Source organism: Lissotriton vulgaris, chromosome 11, assembly GCF_964263255.1.
Source record: "Lissotriton vulgaris chromosome 11, aLisVul1.2, whole genome shotgun sequence".
NCBI classification, from domain to species: domain Eukaryota; kingdom Metazoa; phylum Chordata; class Amphibia; order Caudata; family Salamandridae; genus Lissotriton; species Lissotriton vulgaris.
The window spans coordinates 1084422695-1084445377 of record NC_141699.1 but is presented as its reverse complement, the minus strand read 5'-3'; the positions used below and the strand labels follow the sequence as shown (position 1 = coordinate 1084445377).

The 22683-nt window shown below is 45.7% G+C and overlaps 1 protein-coding gene across 1 annotated transcript in view; it reads left to right on the top strand.

The window, feature by feature from the left end:
• The window catches only part of ARMC9 (armadillo repeat containing 9), a 417510-nt gene that overhangs the window by 52687 nt on the left and 342140 nt on the right, over nt 1–22683 (top strand). The window contains exon 9 of the mRNA XM_086944561.1: nt 17201–17299. Within this exon, the coding sequence (XP_086800687.1) occupies nt 17201–17299 (99 nt within the window). The remainder of the gene's footprint in view (nt 1–17200; nt 17300–22683) is intronic.

Genomic DNA, 22683 nt, shown 5'->3' with positions numbered 1-22683 from the left:
GCAAATAACAATGGCTTTTAATTTTGTAAATAATTAATACTTAAATAAAATGTATTGTAATTTATAAATGGCAATAGCTTAATCGTCTGTAATTTAATTTTGTGAAGATTATGTTCAGTGTATTTTATTGTGACGAAAATCCAAGAACATTGCATTTGCACCTGGTGGTGTATGTGGTGGTGGATGTGGTGGTGGATGTGGTGGTGGTGGATGCGGTGGAAGTGGTGGTGGATGTGGTGGTGGATGTGGTGGTGGTGGTGGATGTGGTGGTGGATGTGGTGGTGGTGGTGGTGGATGTGCGGAGAAATCTAAGGACTCAAACTTACAAATTGAATAAAATATTCGAGGGCCGATCCGGCCTTGGGGTGAAGAGACCCCTTTGCCTCTCTAATAGAAGATCTCCCCAATCGCGCTCCCCACAAAAATAGAACGAAATGCGGGTCAAAGAGTGTCTTCTTTGTCTCTTTCTGCACATTTTCATTAAACGAAGTCTGTAAATACGGAGAAACATCCCCCGGGGGACCGCGAGCGACGGTGACCGAAGATTGCACCCTGTGCAGCAGGACATGTTTGTGGAGTTTAAACAACGTACCACAGTTTAAAATAAATTCCACAATCATGTTATTTTTTTCTGCAAGGGACCACTTCTGGGAAAACGGGAGCACACAAATTAATTTTTAAAAATGCAAAATGTAAATAACACACCGCAAACCAGCTTGCGCATCTAAAACCACAACGCATCCCCCCCCCCCTAAAAAGAAACCCCTAACTGTTTGGCAAAGATAGATATTGTTATTATTTTTAATTATTCTGAAATCTCCGCCCGAGAAATACATGACCGTTTAAGCAAGGTCTGATGGGTGAGGCGACTCGGTCTCCTGGCCGGCGTGGGGCTTGCCTAATGAGTATTTCTGCCTGAGTGCATGCCTAGGACAGAGGGGTTGTAAGCCTGTGATGTCCTTTCAAGTGAGGGATGTGTATGCGCGAGATGCTCTCCCGTGAGTGAGGAGCATGCGTGAGATTCCCTCTTTTGAGTGAAGGGTGTGGAGTCGGACGAGATGCCCTCCTTAGAGTGAGGTCTGTGGGTGAGTTTGTTGCCCTCCATTGAGTGAGGTGTATGCGTGAGATGCCCTCCCGTGAGTGAGGTATGAGGATCATATGCTCTCCCTTGAGTGAGGTGTATGCGTGGGATGCCCTCCCGTGAGTGAGGTGTGAGGATCATATGCTCTCCCTTGAGTGAGGTGTATGCGTGAGATGCCCTCCCGTGAGTGAGGTATGAGGATGATATGCTCTCCCTTGAGTGAGGTGTATGCGTGAGACGCCCTCCCTTGAGGGATGGACGAGGTGTTGGCACGGTGAGGGGCGAGGTGTGTAGCTGGGTCTAGGGCTGCGGATGAAAGATGTGAGCCAGGTGAGGTACGGGGTCTCCATGGCACGACGAGGCGAGTAGCCGTGCCGAGGGCTTCGGGTGAGATGCCTAGGTAAGGTGAGGGATGCGGTGAGGGTTGAGATGCGAGGAGGGTCGCGGGTGAGACGTGTGAGTCAGCCAGGTGAGGTATGAGACGCTGGCACGGCGGGAGCGAGGTGCATAGCCCGATAGAGGGGTGCGGGGGAGAGGTGAGCGCGTGGATGAGGGCAGGAGTGCGCGTGGGGTGCCAGCCCTTACCTCCAGAGCTGGCGGAGGCGCCTAGTTCATTGTTCTGCCGTCTCGGGGAGCCCAGCCCGCTCCTCAAGGTGCTGCCTCCTTCCTCCCTCCAAGAGTGGCATCTCAAGCAGAGTACCCTCCGCGGTGCCAGGGCATATGGCTGGCACGTCACTGGCAACAGCTATCACATGAGAGGGCCTGATTGACATGCGCCCGCATGCCTGCAGCAGTGGCATGTGCATGGAGTACAACATGAGTCTCCTACAAGGGGCATGGTGGTGGAGTCGCGGAGGGGGTGGGTGGGGGGGGGTCGTTTCTGCACAGGATACGGCCAGGGAGATAGATGCCTGACCCTAATGAAAAGGAGGGTGAGTCTGTAGGGGTGTTTATGTGTGTGTGGGGGGGGGGCTCGTGGAAGGGGTGTGTACATGAAGGAGTGTGCTCTGCATGGAATACACCATGGGGCTTCTAGAAGGGGGCATGGTGGATGGGGGCTGAGCCTTCGGGGGAGAGGGGGGATACACGCAGGGAGAAGCCTCGGAACCTCATGCAAACGGCGGTGGAAAGGGAGCAGTGTCGGCACGAGTGGCATGTGCATGAGTACGCCTTCAGGCTCCTGCAAGGGGGGGCATCTAGAAGAGGTGGTCATTTGATAATAAAGCACTGACAGGGCCCGTAGCCACTTGAGGGGAGAGGTTGGGGCAGATAGCAGGAGGGGCCCGAACCTGGAAAAGAAACAGCTGTAGTGAGTGTTGAGGAGAAATGCGACACGGCGGGCAGGGGAGGGGGCGGAGCGGGGAGAGGTGCGACACGGCAGGCAGGGGAGGAGAGTAGGAGGAGGAGGGGGGAGGAGAGTAGGAGGAGGAGGGGGGAGGAGAGTACGGGAAGACGGAGGGCATTTCTGTGGGGAGGGGGGAGGAGAAATGCGACACGGCGGGCAGGGGAGGGGGCGGAGCGGGGAGAGGGAACAGACGGAGGGAAGGCAGATAAGGGGAGGGGGGAGGAGAAATGCGACACGGCGGGCAGGGGAGGGGGCGGAGCGGGGGCCTGGAGTGCGAGGGGTTTTAACATATGGCTGGGGAGTTGCAAAGACCGTAACACGGAGGGGGAGGGGGAGGGGGAGGAGAGTAGGGGAGGCACGGCCTAGCGGCCGTGCAATCAAGAAGTGAGGGGGCGGAGCTGGGGGAGGCAGTGAGAGAGAGAGTAGGCAAGGCAGGCGGCTGGGGGCATGTGCACGCGCTTTTAAGCTCAATGCGCATGCGCATTGAGCTTAAATTTCTCGTGCACTGCAAGGAATCGCCACGATTCCTTGCAAGTTGGTTAAAGAGTTGGTAAGCCCCCATAGTCTCGCAAGCTCGATGCGCATGCGCATCGACAGGCGAGACCTAAAAACATACGATACAACTAATGTAGTGTTACAGTTTGTGTGTGTGTATCTAGTTGCACTATGTACATGATAAACATCTTGCATTGGTTGGAGACTGTCTACATGTGATTTTAGCACATCATACACGCAGTGCAGTATTTACAGATAATGTTCAGGTGTCTGGCTGCATTATGCATATGATGCTCTTCAAATGGCAGGGTATATTTTGTGTGTGCCTAAACCAGGCACATGATACAAATAGTGCCGTTGTTACAGTACATCTGTCTGGTTGCCCTACAAAGGCAACACCTAGTGCAATGTTTGCTGCTTGTCTGTCTGCACTTAACATATGAAACACATAGTGCGCTATTTACAGATGTATTTTTGTGTCTGCACTAAACACGATGCAAACAGTGCAGTGTTTATGTGTATGTGTGCTGCTCTAAGCATGACACACATAACTCAGTGTGTGTATCCTGTCTTACCGCACTAAGAACACCCTACGAATGATGCAGTGTTTACAGTTGTGTCTGGCTGCACTGAGCACATGATGCAAACAGTGCAGTGTTTACTATGTGTGCATGTCTAGAGCTCTAAGTGTGATGTGCCAGTGTGTGCAGCCTAAGTCTTACCCATTAAGAACACTCTACGAATGATGCGTTGTTTACAGTTGTGTCCGGCTGCACTGAACACATGATGCAAACCGTTCAGTGTTTGCTATTTGTATATGTCTGGTGCGGTAATGACACATATAGTCCCGTGTGCAACCTAGGTCTGACCGCACTAAGAACACCCTATGAATATTGAGTTGTTTACAGATGTGTCCTGCTGCACTGAGCACATGATCGAAACAGTGCAGTATTTACTATGTGTGTACGTCTAGTGCTCTAAATGTGATGTGCCAGTGTGTGCGGCCTAAGTCTTACCCATTAAGAACACCCTACGAATGATGCAGTGTTTACAGTTGTGTCTGGCTGCACTGAACACATGATGCAAACAGTGCAGTGTTTACTATGTGTGTACGTCTAGTGCTCTAAATGTGATGTGCCAGTGGTTGCAGCCTAAGTCTTACCCATTAAGAACACTCTCGAATGATGCATTGTTTACAGTTGTGTCCAGCTGCACTGAGCACATGATGCAAACCGATCAGTGTTTGCTGTTTGTATATGTCTGGTGCGGTAAGCATGACACATATAGTCCCGTGTGCAACCTAGGTCTGACCGCACTAAGAACACCCTATGAATATTGAGTTGTTTACATTTGTGTCCGGCTGCACTGAGCACATGATACAAGTTGCACAGTAATCAGTTTCCACGTGACTACACTAAGCACTTAATGCTTATTACCATCGTAGAACACAGAGACCTGCTGTCTTTGTCTCCTTTACACACGTAAATACAGTGAAAGGTGGAGATGTCACGTGAAATGTCGTGAAATGTTCACAGCGTCCTGAAGAGTAAGAAGGAGCGTGTGTCTTGCGAAAGTGACACACGGGGAAGTAGTGAGATGTGAGAAAGGTTAAGGTGAAGAGGCGGGGAGAAGCATTCCGTGTGTGTTTGCTCATTAATGCCGAGACGGGCGGAGCTAGGCAGTACGCAGGGCAGTTTGCATGAGCCGGGGAGCCGGACATGCCATCAGCTTCTACTCCTAGTGCCATTAGACAATGCCAGACAAGACAGAGGCAGATGGAACGGGGGCATTTTCGGCGTTTTGGTTGTTGTCTCAACAACACCGTGTGACTTGCGTCGCACAGGATGAGTCCCACGTGTCAGCCACCGTTACACGGCGGGTTTTGTGCGTGCTGCAGGGATCGGTGTCCTTCATCCCTGAGGTCGGGCCAGCCTACAATGGCAGTTCCTCACCACCTTTACCAAAAGGAGTAAGCCGGTGACGTGCGAGGAAGATCTTTGGTGCACCCCGTTAGATTCTGCGTCCGAGCTAGGTATTCACTGGGACCAGTGCAAACGATATACTGGCTCTGCTACTTTATACAAGCGTTCGTGCCCCCGGAATGGCCGGCTCTCCTTTACACACGTAAATACAGTGAAAGGTGGAGATGTCACGTGAAATGTCGTGAAATGTTCACAGCGTCCTGAAGAGTAAGAAGGAGCGTGTGTCTTGCGAAAGTGACACACGGGGAAGTAGTGAGATGTGAGAAAGGTTAAGGTGAAGAGGCGGGGAGAAGCATTCCGTGTGTGTTTGCTCATTAATGCCGAGACGGGCGGAGCTAGGCAGTACGCAGGGCAGTTTGCATGAGCCGGGGAGCCGGACATGCCATCAGCTTCTACTCCTAGTGCCATTAGACAATGCCAGACAAGACAGAGGCAGATGGAACGGGGGCATTTTCGGCGTTTTGGTTGTTGTCTCAACAACACCGTGTGACTTGCGTCGCACAGGATGAGTCCCACGTGTCAGCCACCGTTACACGGCGGGTTTTGTGCGTGCTGCAGGGATCGGTGTCCTTCATCCCTGAGGTCGGGCCAGCCTACAATGGCAGTTCCTCACCACCTTTACCAAAAGGAGTAAGCCGGTGACGTGCGAGGAAGATCTTTGGTGCACCCCGTTAGATTCTGCGTCCGAGCTAGGTATTCACTGGGACCAGTGCAAACGATATACTGGCTCTGGTACTTTATACAAGCGTTCGTGCCCCCGGAATGGCCGGCTTCGATGTAGTGCATCGCTGAACGGTCAACATCCATCACACAAATGTATGCGTTTTTACTGCCCATTCTGGCTTTAAACCATGTGCCCCACCTCTCTGAGTGTTGGTCGAGTGAGGTGCTATGTTAACGAAGCTTTTTATTGAACAAAACAGCCGGGAAATTCTGTACATTCGATTCTACTGCCTGTGTGACAGAAACTGAAACAAGACGGAGGGCATTGCTGTGGGGAGGGGGGGGAGGAGAAGTGCGACACGGCCGCAGCAGGGGGCGGAGCGGGGAGAGAAATGTAATTGACACGGCCGGCCGGTCGTGAAACTGAAAGCATGGCCGGCCGGCCGTGAAAGCCTTTGATGCGGCAGGGGGAAATGCGAGACGGCGGGAAGGGGGCGGAGCGGGTAAACAAAGACGGACATGCACGCGCCCGTGACTTTTAAGGTCAATGCGCATGCGCATAAGCTTAATGCGCATGCGCATTGACCTTAAAAGTCACGGGCACTGCAAGGAATCGCCACGATTCCTTGCAGTGCAGATAAAGAGTGGATAACTCGCAATACTCTCGCCTTGCTCGATGCGCATGCGCATCGACAGGCGAGACTTAAAAAACACTTCCAAGGGCCCAGGATTAAATTGGCACCACTTGGCAGGGTAGGACTCGCAGATGGCAGAGTCCAGGTGTTAAAGTGTTGCTGGAAGTCTTTAATGTCTCTGAGACTTCAGAATAGGAGGAAAGCGGACAGACCCTTGGAGTCACTCTGGGTTCAAATGGTGTAGGTCCAGTCCTTCTCTCCCAGGCAGAGTTAGCAGGCAACAGGCAGGTCAGCACAGCAGACAATCAGTTTTTCCAGTGCAGCAGTCCAGCAGGGTGGAAGTTCTTCATCAGCACAGCAGTCCTTCTTCCTGGCAGAGTATCCACATTTCCAGAATTGTACTGAGTTGGTGGTGTCAGAGGTCCAGTACTTATACCCAGTTGCACGTTTGAAGTGGGGGAGACTTCAAAGAGAGGCCATTTTGCGGAGAGTCCCTGCCCTTCCTGCCCAGGCTCCAAACTCACTACAGGGGGGATGCAGCCATTTGTGTGGGGACAGGCACAGCCTATTCAGGTTTGTCCGCTCGTCCCTCCTATCCTGCCTAGGATTGCCCATCAGGATGTTGATGGCCCATCAGTCACACCTAAGCTCCCTATTTGTGTGGCTGTCTGGAGAGAATGCACAAAGCCCAGCTTTCACCCACCCCAGACGTGTATGTAGAGACGGACAAAGCACAGAATGGTTAAAGTAAGAAAAGGCCAACTTCCTAAAAGTGGTATTTTCAGACTTGCAACTTAAAATTCAACTTGACCATAAGTTGTGATTTTAAATTTAGAGTCCAGAGACATCAAACTTGAAAAGCCAAATGTGATAAGGTAATCCCAATGTTAACCTGTGGGGGAGATAGGCCTTGTAGTAGTGAAAAACGAATTGAAGAGTTTTTCAGTACCTGGATATATAGAACTTTAAAAGTACATGTCCAACTTTTTAAATACAATGCACCCTGCCCTAAGGGCTGTCTAGCCTACATTAGGGATGACTTGTATGTATTAAAAAGACAACTTTGGGCCTGGCAAGAGGGTTATCTTTCCAAGTTGACATGGTAGTTTAACTGCACATGCAGGCTCTGCAGTGGCAGGCCTGGGACATGTTTATAGGGCTACCTAAGTAAGGGGCACAATCAGTGCTGTTGGCCCACTAGTTGCATTTAATTTACAGGTTCAGGGCACATGTGGTGCACTTTACAAGGGACTTATAAGTAAATTAAATATTCCAATTGTGGAGAAGCCAATGCGACCACATTTTAGGGAACCAACACATGCACTTTAGCACTGGTTAGCAGTGGTAAAATGCAGAGAGTCCTAAAGCCAACAAAAACGAAGTCAGAAAAAGGGGAGGAGAAAGGCAAACATTTTGGGTGTGACCCTGTAGAAAGGGCAATTCCAGCACTTTTCAATTCTTATTTCTCGCTTTTCTCTCTGTTTCCCATATTTCTCTTCCTCATTCCTCCCTCCTTTTTGCGCTTTATTTCTCTCTTGCTCTGGTTCAAAGTTTGTTGACGAAAAATAACTGCAAGACTCCAAAATGGCGTGCTGGTTTGCCAGACCTGCAAACACCAGCTCAAATTAAGCACTGCCTAGGACTCAATACCTATTTTGCATGTAGGAATACCAGCAGCAGGATGGACAGATTTTTGGGTGGCATTTCTTTTTTTTTTTTTGGAAAAAAAATTAGAAAGGGCGGAGTGTGGAGTTGTAATGAGGTTTGCTGTTGGAGGTAGAGCTCTGCTAGTCTTTTTGGGAAGAGAAGTTAAGAAGAGTTAGAGGACCTGGAGGTTTGTATTCAAGGGCAGGAAGGCTAGGGCCCTGGACATCTTTGAGATGGGGGCAGTAACCATGCATACTGATTCCGCTGTGGTTGAGGAAAAAGCAGTGCTTCAGTTGTAAAATAAGTGCCAGGTCCCTGACCAGGAGGCAACGGCGGCTTGCACCACCCATTCCCCTTGTCCTCGCTGCCAAAGGCAGTACCAAAACAACTACTAACCATCTCTCTTGTCTGCAATAGTGCCAGTTCAGGTTATTCCAGGTCCCCAAAGTTAATGGAATGGCTGGGGAGGCAGGTAGTAGTAATTTTGATATATATTGTATTCATAAACAACTGTTGTTCTGCTCATCTCTGACTTAGGCGAGCAGCACCACCATGTGGCAGATTTTCCTAAGTGCAGGGTTGAAGTGCCGGTGCTGAGGACAGGAAACCACAGGCTCAAATTAAGCACTGGGGAAAAGTGTCAATGATCCGTCACCACAACCAGGAAAGAAAAGCAATGTTCCATGCTGCAGTTAGTGAATGACTGACTGAAAATAATCACACCCTCAATCACTCCTTGCATTTTGGGGGCTACTGTAGGGACAGAAAGGAGACGCAATACTCCAAGTTTCCCGGGTGTTGGAACAGGTATGTCCACTGCATGATGTACTGTGCCACCTGCCCTGCGTGCCTGAACTGTAAATCTCTGATCCTGGTGTCTTGACATTTGGTGCCATGGGCGCACATAGTCCTAGCCATTGTCAAACCCTTCATTTGATAATAATGCTAGGTTCTGGGCCTAGTCTGAACCCTGTTGAGTGCACCAAGTGCACCCTCATAGTTGCAGGAAACCGCAGTCCAATTCATGGTTCATGCATGGAGCGCAGTGGTGAACGTATACAATGGTGTGTGAATTATGATCACCGGATTGTACCTGTAAGACATGAATGTGCGCTTACAGACCCATTTATATAACAATCCGCTGCTCACGATGAACCCGGAATCCTGAAAGTGCCATCCTGCTTGTGCTAGATGTGATAGTGTGCCGTACGCAAGTAATACAGCCCTGCGGGTTCCATTTTGGAAGCCCACAGCCTGGACCAGAGTAGAAGACTGAGGAGAGGTTGCTTTATCCAGAAAGCATGTGTGTGGCTGGCATCTCCTAGATGGGAAGGGGAGCACCAGACACTATGACGAGGACAGTGGAGACAGGCTTTCGTTAGAGGTACCAGGGCCCTTCCTGATACAGTGGGCAGTAAAATGACTCTGACTGGAGCTGTCATTAGGAGATCTCAGGGGGTTCAGGATGAGGCCTGCAGTAGGTGTTGTTAAGGTAAAGAGTCCTTTAAAGGGGCACTGATTGCAGTCTCTCTTCCTGATCTCTGTGAGGAGGAGTGTTAATTAACACCTTGGCTGCTAGGTGTTTTCCCCTCCTATGCTGACTTATCGTCAAGTCCATTGATCATGACGAGCTCAGCTCGTCATTAGCACAGCTCAACCGTGCATCATGACGAGCTGAGCTCGTCATGAGCATGGAAGGGGTTAAATAGCTGGGTGCAGCCTGTTCTTACCTCTTTGTACTTTAATGGTGGGAACTCCAACCGGGCGGAACATACTTGCAGAGAGAGGCTAGACTTGGAAGGTGGCCTGTGCAGGACACATGAAAGGGGAACTGACCCAAACTGGTTCCAAGGAAGAAGAATTGGAGTGCACAACTTCTGTCTTTGAAACTGGTATAGAGATGGGAGCTCAAGACCCATCGTCGTTGTTGTGGTCTCTTCTGCAGACGAGAGAATACTCAGCAGAGCAGTCGGGGACTACCAGGCAGTCTGTGGTCATGATGACAGCCAACTACCCAGATGCAAGGGAAGATCTCCTAGTGTCTGATTTGAAAGAGGAACTATTGGATTTCCCAGGATACCAAAATATTGTGCATGTGAGTGAGGGAAGGAAGTCAGCAGGTGGATCAGATCATGTACGGAACGGCTCTAATTGACGCTGTCATAGAGCCTGTGCAATGGACTTGCTAAGCAAGCGTGGACTCGCAGTACTGCCGGATTGGGCTTTGCAATCTTAATCTTTTATCCCTGTCATAGCCGCCAGACACCTGAAGTGTAGTGCTTGTGTGGTAGGTCAGACTGGTTCCAGGATAAGCACCTGCTGGTGGCCCATGCGCCCCCAAAGTGGACTGAGTAATACTACACTGCCAAATTTGTGATTGACTTGCACCAGTCTGGAAGACCAAGTGACCTGAGAGACGCACTCTTTGGCAAAGATAGGGTCTGGCCTCCTCTGTACTGAAGAATCGTCATTTGTGGGTGAGTCGCCGTGGCACTCATGAAGAAGCACCAAGTGCTCACCAGAGTGTTCGGAGTGAACCGCATTGTCAATCGAGTACCCCCGGGAGCAGTTGGGTGAGCTGGAAGAGGGCTCTCGTCAGAAGCCTCAGTTCCTGCTTCAACCCTCAAAGCCGTACGTTGGGTGGCCGGCTGCCGTGTGGCTCCTAAGAAGACTGCTGTGTGGTGCCTGGAAGCTTTTCGTGCTGGGGAGACGCCGCTGCCGCAAGAGGGCTATAAAGACGAGCACCCGCGTATTCGTGCATTATTGATTGTGTAGTGGAATTATATGTTTTTTGCGTTATTAATTACTTGTCTTTTCTACAAAGTGAAGCACTGGTTCGGACATTGTTCTTGTTGTGCTGCTGAGGCAAAGGCTTATTGATTCTTGAGCCTGAATAACCCCTACACTAACCTCCCTGAGAAGCTTGCGACTGCTCCCCCTCGCTACTACTGAGAGTCAAGAGCAGAAAGGGTTGTCAGTGACCCAGTTTCCAAGTCCATAGTAGGGTTAGCCCCAGGACAGAAATGGTAAAAGGCCTCCACCCCCGCGGTTGTGGCCCAGTTACCGCTTCTTGAGTCGTTTCCTTCTGATCAGGGACCGACACCCAGTGTATCTCAAAATGTTTGCCATTTATTAAATTTTTCTCTGGATACTGTATAGCAAAGCTAGATTTTGGGATTAGAGTAGTGTTCTTTTTTATTGGAGGTGTTACGTAGAGGTGTAAGAATTTTTCCCAGGCCTCAAAGCTCGAACTGGTCTTAGCAGTTTAACGGGGAACTTTTGATCGTAAATGTACACACACACCCATCTAGGGCTTATTATATCACAAAAGGCCCTCTGGGAGGATTATCCTACCCAGAACAACAGAACCATGTACCTCTCTTTAAAAAAACATCATCTTTACTGCATGCTGTGTTTGCCATTTGTCACTGCAGACCTACATTCTTCCAATCTCGGCCTAAGGACATGTGTGTTCACAGTGAGCATTTATTGAAATAGTTGGCCTTTAAGCCCTCATTCTATAAACAGTTTCTCACGCTCGGCTTAAGTTCTCGGGATCATTTAAAGCGCCTTCTGCGAATGTGTTTTCCGGCAGGTGAGTGGATCTGTTCTTGCCTGTTGATGTATCACCACAAATATCTCATTGTGTCCATTGATCCACAAGCTTTAGGCCTGATGCAAGCTTCTTGAGGCAGGAGCAGTTGCAAAATAAGGTGTATGTCATTGGCAAATTGTGTGTCTCCCCTAGTACCGGTGCATTGTATGCACCAAATTGTAGAAGCTGATGGGACTGAGCTACAGTATTTATTTCTTGATCCGCGATGTGGATCGCCGTTTCTTGCATCCTGGGCATCCTGTAAGCATCTTCTGTGTTCTGGCCATGCCAGGATGTGGCTAAGATCCGCTTCTTTTTGTAAAAAAATGTAAAGGGTGGTTGTGACTCTGACATGCTGTAATCTGCCCCCTGATTTTGAGAGGATTAGAGGAGTTTCTGAAAGAAGCCCAAGTTCATGGCCATGTCAAAATGGGTACAGATAGCCCCAAATAAGCAGAACACAGAAAACATTTACGTCTATGTGCACTTTTTGGTGCTAAAAAATGTGATTAAGGACTTTCTGTGAACACTTCAAAAGTCTGTTAGTTGGATACAGAGGGCACATTGGCCAAATCGACTCACAACTTGGATACTGCTTGGGTCTTTGAGCCAAGGGGGCCAAGTCCCAGATCTTCCATGAACACAGCCAGTGCAGGTTTAAACTGCGCGTATTGTGAACGCTTGCAATGGCACTGGCTCACTCCGGAAAAAATGAAAATGTGGAACACCAGACTAAAACAGAAGCAGAAGTCACGTCAGTAGTCCTGTGCAGAAGCCTTGTAGGCAGATTGCAATCCAATCCACCAGACTAAAACTCAAATCTGGGGACAGTCCAAAATGAGGCAAATCTTTTACCATTAAAATCTGGTCATTTTCAGAAACTAAGCATGCAGGACTCGAGCCCGACTCCTGGTACCGCTACAATAATAATAAAAGAAGAAAGGATTATAAACATGACTAATTGTAAGTACATTAATTTTAGTATATAGAAAAAGTGCCAAGGGATTTTTGCGATAGGTAAACAAAACACTGATTTCAGTGGTCTTTTTAGGTCTGGCCTAAAGACAGCTTTAATCGTTTCACCAGCCTTGTGTAATAAAAAATGTATACATACACATATACTTTGGGCCTGCCCGTTTCATGCATTGGTCTGTTGAACAGTCATTTACATTTGATCTTTGCCCATTATTCCGTACAGCTTGGGACAGTAGGCCAGCCCACATCAGCCATTGGCTCTCTCCACTGTGACAGCTTTTTACTGATCAGATTTGCACATCTGCTTAAAAAGAAGTCCACTTCAGTGACAGGTCTGGTGTGCCAATACTTTAATTTTACATTGGTTTTTTTTATTTGCAGTCTTTATTTGACATTTTTTATATATTTTTTTAGTCAACCTTGTGTGCATGAACTGTCACTGCTATGGTGATTTGAAACCTAGAGTACCTTTCCTTTGTGCCATAAAAAATATTTTTTTCTTGTGATATACATTAAAAAAAATTAGGTTCTCTATCTTTTCAAGCTACACTTGTCTATTAAGAAGCAGCCATAATGGTCTATTAAAATACTGTTCTAATAAAATATGTGATGGTTATTTTGTTTTAACATTTTTATGACAAACATATCGCCACCAAATTAAGGCAACACTGTGTTGTCTTTGTTTCCCCCTTGTTTTATTTATGGATTGTGTGCTTGAAAAGAAATAATAAAAGATAACCATTGCATCAGATAAGGCCAGATAATTGGGCTTTGCTAATGCTTGTTATCTGTCTATGCCAACTCAAAAGGAATGGAGATCTCGAAACCGGGTGGGACCTAAAAAAAAGTTAAACAAACCAGCGAAGGGGCGTGTGTGTGTCAACAGGTGTAAACACATGTTGGCATGCCCCTTCCTAATAGCGACTCGCAAAACCCTATTTTGCAAGTGTGTAATAGGTTACTGACTCGCAAAATAGGGTTGGTACATCGCACAAGCCATTTTAGCGGTCCCAAACGACCCGATTCTCTGTTTGCAGTTGCTAAAAATGGTCGTACACCTGGCCCATGGGTCTTAACAGCACAAAGGAAAGGTACTCCAGGCTCCAAATTACTGTAACAGTGACACAGTTCATACAAACAAGGTTGACAAAAACGTCTGATCAGTCTTCGCCTACACTGTACTGTGGACATGTTGGACTGTTCCATATCGGCGTGTGACCTTTGTAATGTCCCCGATAACTCTATTTTCTTTGCTATTTGAGCCAGATGAGGCAACTACTCAACTGGAGATGCAAGCCAGATTCCAACACAAGAGGAAATGGTCTCCAGCTTTATCCTTCTTTGTCACTGTGCCCTATGAACTCATGTTAGATTTCCAGGGATTGGAGACTTTGAGGGGATTGGTTAATGCTTTTCCTGCGTTTGCTCCTGACTGCCCACTTGGTTTGATGGCACAGGAGGATCTTGTTATGGTAAATGTAAGGAAGAGATCATATTTGAGCTGTGCTGTAGTGTCAGCGCACAACACCCCACTGATAACTCTTCATCGCAAATAGTCCCAACACCTGCAAATCTTCTTGATCTTGTTCTGTAGGTCTGACTTTGATTCTGTTCAGCCGTGTTGACCGACTGGTGCGTGGGTGGCTGTGATTTATTTGTATTTGTAGTGCTCTTGTTATCTATGTGTATATTCTATGCTGTCTTTTAGCAGTCACTCTGCAGTTACAAGGGTAAGACCTCAAGGATTTTCTAGACTGTTAGCTGCATGCATGACGGTTCTGTCTCATGCCTTCTTTTACCTCTCATCTGCTAACCCAGTAAGGTAAAATGTGCAAGTGCCAAACGAGGGACTGCATGGCCCAGAGATCAGGCTTGAGGCGGCAGGGGGTGGGGATATGCAAGACCACTGCTCGAATGATGACACAAGAGACCTATGCGCTATATGTGAAGGTGACGTGTTGGAACTGTTACATATGAAGGACACGCAGTGCTTCAATGAGCATCATGCGGCCATTTCAGTGAAAAATACTGAGTTTGGAGTGAAGAAAGAAAATGTTCTGCAGTGGGTACATGTTCATCAAAAACTGTTTACTGTACATCTCACTATGAAAGATGCGAGCGTTGTTGCGCACGTGGAAGTTGCTTCCATTTTTGACGCCGTAGACTGCTGTAACCTGAAGGGTGAAGGCAGTTGTAAGCACTTGGGGGTCACTGAGGTGCACATTAGTGATGCTGAGCAAGAGCAGGTCCAGTCAGCTCAACTGTTTTGAATAGTGAAATGAGAAAGAGAGCCTGGTGTCGAAGGCGGCAGCAACACATGCCATGTGAACCTGTCCTTTTTGTGCCGTGTATTGAATCCAGGTCCTTTGCAGGCGGGGTCAGCATCGTGAGTAGTGACACATTTTACATCTGAAATGCCACAATTCAGTCACAAAAAACAGTCACTCTATTTGACTCCTCTGGACTTGAGTGTCTCCTTTTGATTATGGAAGGCTTTTATTTCCTTTATAAAATCCACACGGTTATCTCACAAGGTTACCAGACATGGAGAGAGCGCTACAGGAACAATAACGTGACCTGGGGAAGAGGTTAGCCTTTTTTGACGCTCATTGGCGCCACTAGTGGTTGGCGCTGTGGACACGATGCAAGTGGCAGAAGTCCAGTCAGTAGTCCTGTGCAGAAGCCATGTAGACAGATTGCAATCCAAGCCACCACGCGACAGAACAGGAGTGTACATTGAGCATGATGGACATGGAACTGAGGCAAACGCAGTGCAGGATATGGTGAGAGTCTGTGTGGAGCAAGGCAGGGTGGTTGGGGTCTGCTTGGAGCAAGGCAGGATGTTGGGGGGGGGGTCTGCCTGGAGCAAGGCAGGATGGCAGGGTCTGGGTGGAGCAAGGCAGCGGGGTTGTGGGGATCGTGGAGCCCATAATCATTGCCTCAAATATGTATTTAAAATGGGGCTCATTAGAAAAAAAATTGTAATAGTTATCAAGTCACTTCCAGCGACGAATTAGCCAACAACTGACGGGTAGTGACAGTTTCAGCATTTTAATTTTCAAACTCCTGTGGTTTCAAAATCAGTGGATAGCAGCCTCAAAAGATGGTCAACAGTCCGAAAGTATGTCCGGTTACTGATGAAGACTCCTGAGAGATGCTGTCAGTAGTTCTGGTGCTGGTATCCGGTACCAGTGGGATGAGAAGCAGATGCTGACACAAGGAGGACCACTTGAAGACTTTGATGTGAAGTCAGGCTGCGGCCGGTGGACAGGCATTCACATTGAGTTCTAGTATCAGCAGTTGTTGATCATGAGCCTGATCTTCTAAAAGGCAGGTTTCAAAAGGTTGGCGCAAATTGGGCACCAACTACGTCCGACTTGTCTTTCGTTTTGCAATGCGACCTATGTACTAATGTCACAATGCTGAATGTCCAGTAGCAGGGGGTCTCAGAACGACCCACCTAAGGAATATTACTTAGGCAGATCACTATTGTGAATTCCTGTGATGGGCTATGAATGCAGGGATGGTGGCCCATCTGCTATCTACAGCCCTCCGTTGCAATTGCAAACAGGATCTTTCTTTTTAAAGCAGCCTGTCTGCCTTAAAGAAACTGAAGTTACTCTAAAAAAATGTTTCCTACTTGAGAAGACGTTCGAGGAAGAGTAGACTGCGGAACCCTGGACCGTATCATACTCCCTGGAAGCCACCTAACAAAATTCCCAAAGCAGAAGCTATTAAAAGGGCACAGATTTTCCCTTTGCCAATATGTTACCGCCTACTTTGAGGTGGGGTTGCAAGCCATTTGTACATTTCATTGCAATTAGACCGAACTCCCATTTCATGCCCTCTTCTAATAGTGATGTGGAATGAGTCACTAGCGGATTTTGGTACATTAAGAAATTTATTTATCTTCCACAAACCCTGCTATTTTGCGAATCGCAAGGTTTGTGATACCAAATCTTTTCGTACATCAGGCCCTATTTTCTTTATTGTAATTAACTGAGGTACCCCTGCATGTAGACCTTGTTGACAGTTAAACATTTATTTGATAAAACAATCATTGTTTTGCACTTGAGTAGTAAAATATTGTTATCTGATAGAAAACGTTTGAGTAGTGTTGACATTTTTCAGTAGCAGTGACCAGCACATGAAGGAAGTGGTTCACACAGATATTTTTGGTTATTGTTTGCAGTAATATGTATGTCTGTCTTTGCATGATCTTTCTCTAATGGAGGTTGGAAATTAGGAATAGGAAGTAAATGGGAAAATAACTAATTGATGTTTGTGTGGGTGAGTGGATGAATGAATGTATAGCTGCAGGATTGGCCTCCTCTCTTCCATATTATACAGCAGTATTATAAAGCATGAAGTGCTCTGACATTCCATAGTACAGGCTTTGGCAAGTATTGTCTTTAGCCCTTGAGCTTGGAGAACTCCTCTTGTACGCAGGGTATCGCGGAGGTCTCAAACTTACCCTGCGGTTGTCCCAGCCTTATCATCTATGGGCACAGCATAATATATGCTGCCTTCCATACTGCGTGGCTCTTGGGCATAACTACGATTGGCGCAAAATGCAGATATAAAGAGTGAAGCATTTCCACTCCATGAAGTCATACATAGTCCACAGCATCAGTTTCCACAAAGCTCAGCTCGCCCACGAGCGTAGTTATCTTCTAGCTGTGAATTACCCGCTTCCACTATTGTTAATTAACAGTGTAATCCATTCTGGTTCTCAGTGTTTTTGTTTAAGGATCTGTGTAACGGATTTTTTTTTTTCTGAAGATCACGCCAGAGTACCTGCAAAGCGTCTGCGTCCGTCTCTTCAGCAACCAAATGAGACAAAGCGTGGCTCACAGCATCGACTTCACCAGACCCGGCACCGTAAGTAGACCCTTCTTTAAGAACTAGGATGCTGTCGATGGTGCACTGCTTCCATACCCTACAGTGCGACGAAAACACACTGGCATTTTGAAAGCACCTCCAAAGGAAAAGCCCATACCCCATCCTCCCTCTTAGCCTGCTGAACCTTAGCCCCTCTTTATATGTTATGTGCACTGTTCCTACTGCTCAGTGATGCCTAAATACCTCCTCCCCTCATACCCCAGGCCTCGTTCTTGAGAAACACATCTGCAGGCACAGACCTATGCACAGACCCCCACTCTTTATATCTCCGCCATACATACACCTCATACTTCATTGTGGGGGTTGCTTGGTAGACATACAGCATGCCGCTTCTTTTGTGTCTGCCTGATCCGTGTGAACGAGACATGTACACGTTTACTTACCTCTCTATCGATGTGAGATTGCAAAGGAAGACACATTTCATAAGCCCAAAGTCAATAGACCAGCTGCAAAAACTCTTGTAGATTTCCCACCTTGGCTTTCCTAGAGCCGGGACATGCTGTTTTCTTCTTCCTAAAACCACTAGAACAAATATGCACATCACCTTGGAACGAAACTATTTTGTTACATTATTCCTCCATCTGCTTACGTATGCCACTCAAAATAAGCTTGGGCAGGCAAGTACGCACATACAGATGACATGGGTATTCTGGGAGTTGATTAAAAGATGCACATGTATTATGTATTCTGAGATTAAAGCTATCATCTGTCTTACTTTGTAAGTCTGAGAGTAGTTACATCCAGAAGTCTTACTTTGGAGGTCGTTGAGCAGACATGACAAATTCTCATCCATGGATCCCCAAATATCAAGCTTTGACTGTTCGAAGACAGACGATCACAAGTCGTATTCTGCACAGCCCAGTGCAGGCGGATGTAAAATGAATGAACAGCACAGCTGTCCATCATTTGTCCTACTCATGGGTCTTATCCTATAAGCCCTAGAGCTTACAATGCCAAATGCATATTTTCGGACTCCAAGAGTAGATGTGTCCACGTGCCTCATTTTGTAAGACCTGAAACTGAATATGCCCAAAGTAAAGGTATTTGTGATCCAATTAGTTTTTTTAGCAGATATACCTAAATGTGGTATTTATGTGCGCTTCAGAGTAAACTTTTCCTATTTTCCTATTTTTCTATTGTGCGCCCTTGAGGTGATGGACCCAAGGATTATCTCTGCAATAAATGAAACAGCCTTAGCTAAATGTTTAATACTAGGAGTCCCCGAGCAGTCCAAAGGGGAGACCTGCCAAAAGACTTACAACAGACGTACATACATGAGGAGTTTTTAATCGGTTCTGAGACCAGATATCCTCAGTTGTGTTTTTATGGGTCATGGAACAGAAATATTAAAAAGTCTCCTTTGGTCCTACTACGATACTGTTTGAATCCTAAAGTAGACGGACAAAGTCAAATATCTTAGACACTGATTATTTAAAAGTGCTCTGAATCCTGTTCCGAAGCGTTTCATCTATTTATCTTTGTAAGTTATGTTGTTTAAGTGTGTCTTGTGCGATAGCTCTCTTGTTCACAGACTGCAGGTCTGTTTGATTATAGTTGCCTAGCACAAGATCTCGTCAAAAGGCCATTTGCTGCTGAGAATGTCCCTACACAAATTATAGAAAAGAGAGACCTGCGTAACTCTGCAATGTTCCACGTCCTTGGCGCAGCAGAGGGAGGTGGTTGAGAGTTCCACGGTATAGAACTCTTGATGGAAAATGCTCTTCTGCCTTTTCACACTCTCCCAGACCAGGACCAGTCTTCTCTGGGGGAAAAACCCAAGAGGACTGGTGAGAGGGGCTGGAGTGATAGTGATGGACTTTGTCTGGGGAAAAAAAGGTAGGGATTTTCCATAAAGGACAAGATAGGCAAAATGTGTCAACCTTTTGTGCTCAGGTACTGGAAGCTGAAATAAATCGGGTTCAGCAAACACTTTTGATGCCGTCTGCTCCTCTAACATCATAGTTAGTTGAGTAATCTCAATTAGACTTGGTCTGAATCAGATGCTCTCTCTGGGACTTGAATTTGGAGAGCGTCTTCTATATCCCAACTCACCCCAACTGATAATTACTTTTTTTGGTTCTGCCACCCCACTAATTATTCCGCTGTATTTTGAATTAAGCGTTAAAGCACTGTTCATAAATCTGCCATTAAGCCTGAACTTACATGAGTCAGAACATAGTCTAACCTGAGGGATTTTGTTTATAAGAAGGAGTGAAAGACTTCTTGAGCCATGATGAGACATTGACGTCCACACTTGTTGAGGAACTCTAAATAAATACAACCTCTATGGTTACAAAATGATGTTAGGATTCTGTTGAAATTGGCCAATTGAAATACAAGACGAGCAGTACATGCGCCATGGCATTGAAAGTCACACCATTCTTGCTGGTAATGAATGGGACCACTCGTTTAACCTTAGAAAATTATACATCAAATTCAGGTTACAGTCTTTCACTTCAAAACAAAATAAGGGTATAAGCTCGTCTTTATGACTTATGGTGTTTTGATGGAAGACGATCCAGATTTTCTATTTGCATGTTCTTATGGCCCTTGTTGCAGGCACATATTGAAGCCTTTAGGATTAAAACAATAGAGGTATAGCCAAAGCACTGGATATTGAATTCCTACTCTATTTCCAACCTTATATGGTACGTTTGACTGAAACATATTATTGCGTAAAATAATGTTACCTACCCAGTATAGAATAGTCAAGGCTTGAAGCAGTTTTACTGTATTTAGCTATCACGTAATATGGATAATTTTTGTCATCCAGAAAGTAGAATAAACGTATTGAGAGAATATGATTGTCATCTCTTTTATTTTACAAGATTGTTTTTTTTCCTAATCTTCCAATTTATTATTAACTGCTATATTATTGTTGGGGTATGATCTACCTACATTTCGAAGTAAATAATTGAACCTGCCATTTTGAAATCTTTTGTATTGTGTTAAATGTTTCAGAGCTATTTAGAAATATTATATAATCTACGAAAGCAAGCAACATACCAGCAACTTGGACATGATATGTCTCTTTTGTAGTTTTCCAATTGGCATCTTCTTAGATTGTTATTTTCATATTAGTTGAGAGGCTTTACATGCTAATGGCTGTCAGACATCTACAGAAACTAATACTGTCAACTCAAGCAAAGCAGGCCTCCTAGTGAACTGCACACGTACAATTGAAGGTTGAACTTAAAGTTCATTGCCAAATTGAGTTGTCTTATCATGGAGTGTCTGGAGAGGTGCATCAAATGCATTTGTTGTGATTTTATTAGGATTTTTGTGGATGAGAATCTTTTTGGTTGACAATGGTGCTTTCAATTTTTTTCCATCTCTTTATTCTATACATTAAGTATTAAAAGGTCTATTACTGGTAAAACCTTGCCTTATGCCAACTGGTGCAGGGGCTTTCGTATATTTTAAATAGTTAATCACTTCATAGATTTCTTTATAGATATCCATATAAATACATAGATTCATAGTTTTTGAAGCAAATTAGATCCTCCACTTCCACATGCTGAAGACAAATGGTTACTAGAAAGGTGATGATTTCACAGTTAACCCTATATATTTAAATAGCCGAGAATAGCCTCTTTCCTTGGGCTTCACTGACTATTTTACTGTGCATTAGTTAGGGAAAAAATGGATTCCATGCAAAACTGAAGAAGCTTTAAAAGAAGACTAACTATGGTATTTTTTAATGTATTTTATTGCCATTTCATCTGCGGTAAAGAACATTTCATAATCAAATTATATCCAGGTAACATTAGATAAACAATACCAGTAATCATTGACTTTCGAAATTTGTTATAAGAAATTGAACTTGATACATCCTAAAGCTTATACATTTGTTACAGATCAACATTGCTATTGCACATGCCTTGGTGGCATTACTCTTTCAGCTATACATATAGTAGTGCAGATAAAGTGGCATTTTTAAGATGGTATAATTCATGAACTCATCTTAAACAGCATAATAATAAGCCAACAGTTCATGGAAAGATTACTAAACATGTTGGTTTGAAGTTTCTGAATTACAAATGACACATTTTATATTTAATTTCTGTCTTTTCTCAAAATATAGATTCTTAAAATGACACTTTTGTAATAAATTGACATTGTTTTAAAAACTGAACACACCCACATCTTCCTCTTTATTTTAAATGTTAAGTTATTAACTGAGGCGATACCTCTCCCCTTGCACCCCTGATCCTTTCTAAAACGTCTACCATGCAAGCATTGGATGGATTTCAAATGAAGGTCTAGGCACTTCTGGATGCCTTCACCACTCTAAAATGGCCTCTGTGTTTCAAGCCTACCTGGACCATGATCAGTTCCATTGTTCCTTCACGCCTGCAACATTATCGTACCCAAACCCGATCAAAAGGTTTGCAAGACAGATCAGATCAAGGACAACTTCGTTGGTATTTCCAGTAGGATGTAGCTTGATTTTACTGCATGAATCGTAAGTCAAGACATTGGTAAAATTATTAAATTATTCAATATAAGACTAAAAATATTTTGACGCAAAGGGCTACATGGAGAATTAACTCGCTTATATTTATATCTCATTTCGGGGGCAGGAATCGAAACCCAACAAAAATATATGTGTAGCAAATAATTCTAAAATACTGACTATGACATCATGATAGAGATGAATTACATGTTAATTAAACCAAAACCAGAGAACCACTTGATGCACTGTTCCCACTTGGGGGGGTGCAGAATTTAGATCACATGCAATACATCGCATGCCATTACAACGTGGTCATTACAATAACATCGTGAACCATTACATCGCAAGTTGTTACAATGACCTGGGATAAGGGGCACAAGGTGTTGGATTTACAATTCAACACCTTCCCTTCTGTTGCACAAACCTCGAGTAGGAATAATAAATAATACTATTCCTAAGTCCAGTGCGTCCCTTACAGCAAGTCGTTGTAACGACTTTCAATGTGATGCTTCGCGATATAAAAATGCAGTTGTTGTAACGAACGCATTGTTATGGCATGCGATCTATCGCATGCATAGTAAAGCAACATATTCCGCTTGTGGCACCTGTGACCAAGGTGGTCACAACTCATGAAATCATAAACCTGTGGGCAACCCCGAGGTAGGGCTAGGAGGCCTGGCAGCCAGCCGGTCATCATTCCCAGAGGGTATGCATAAAAGAGCCCACGGCATCTGCGCATCACAAGCAGTCTGGGGTAGATGCTTTCCTCAATGTATGTAGCCTATGGCATTCATAATAGACCCTATGAACATTTTTGAACTGTATCAAGGGTAGACAGGACCTAATGACGACATCTCGGGGGTGCATCAGTGCCCTCTCCCAGTCTATATCCTCCAGTTCGCCCACG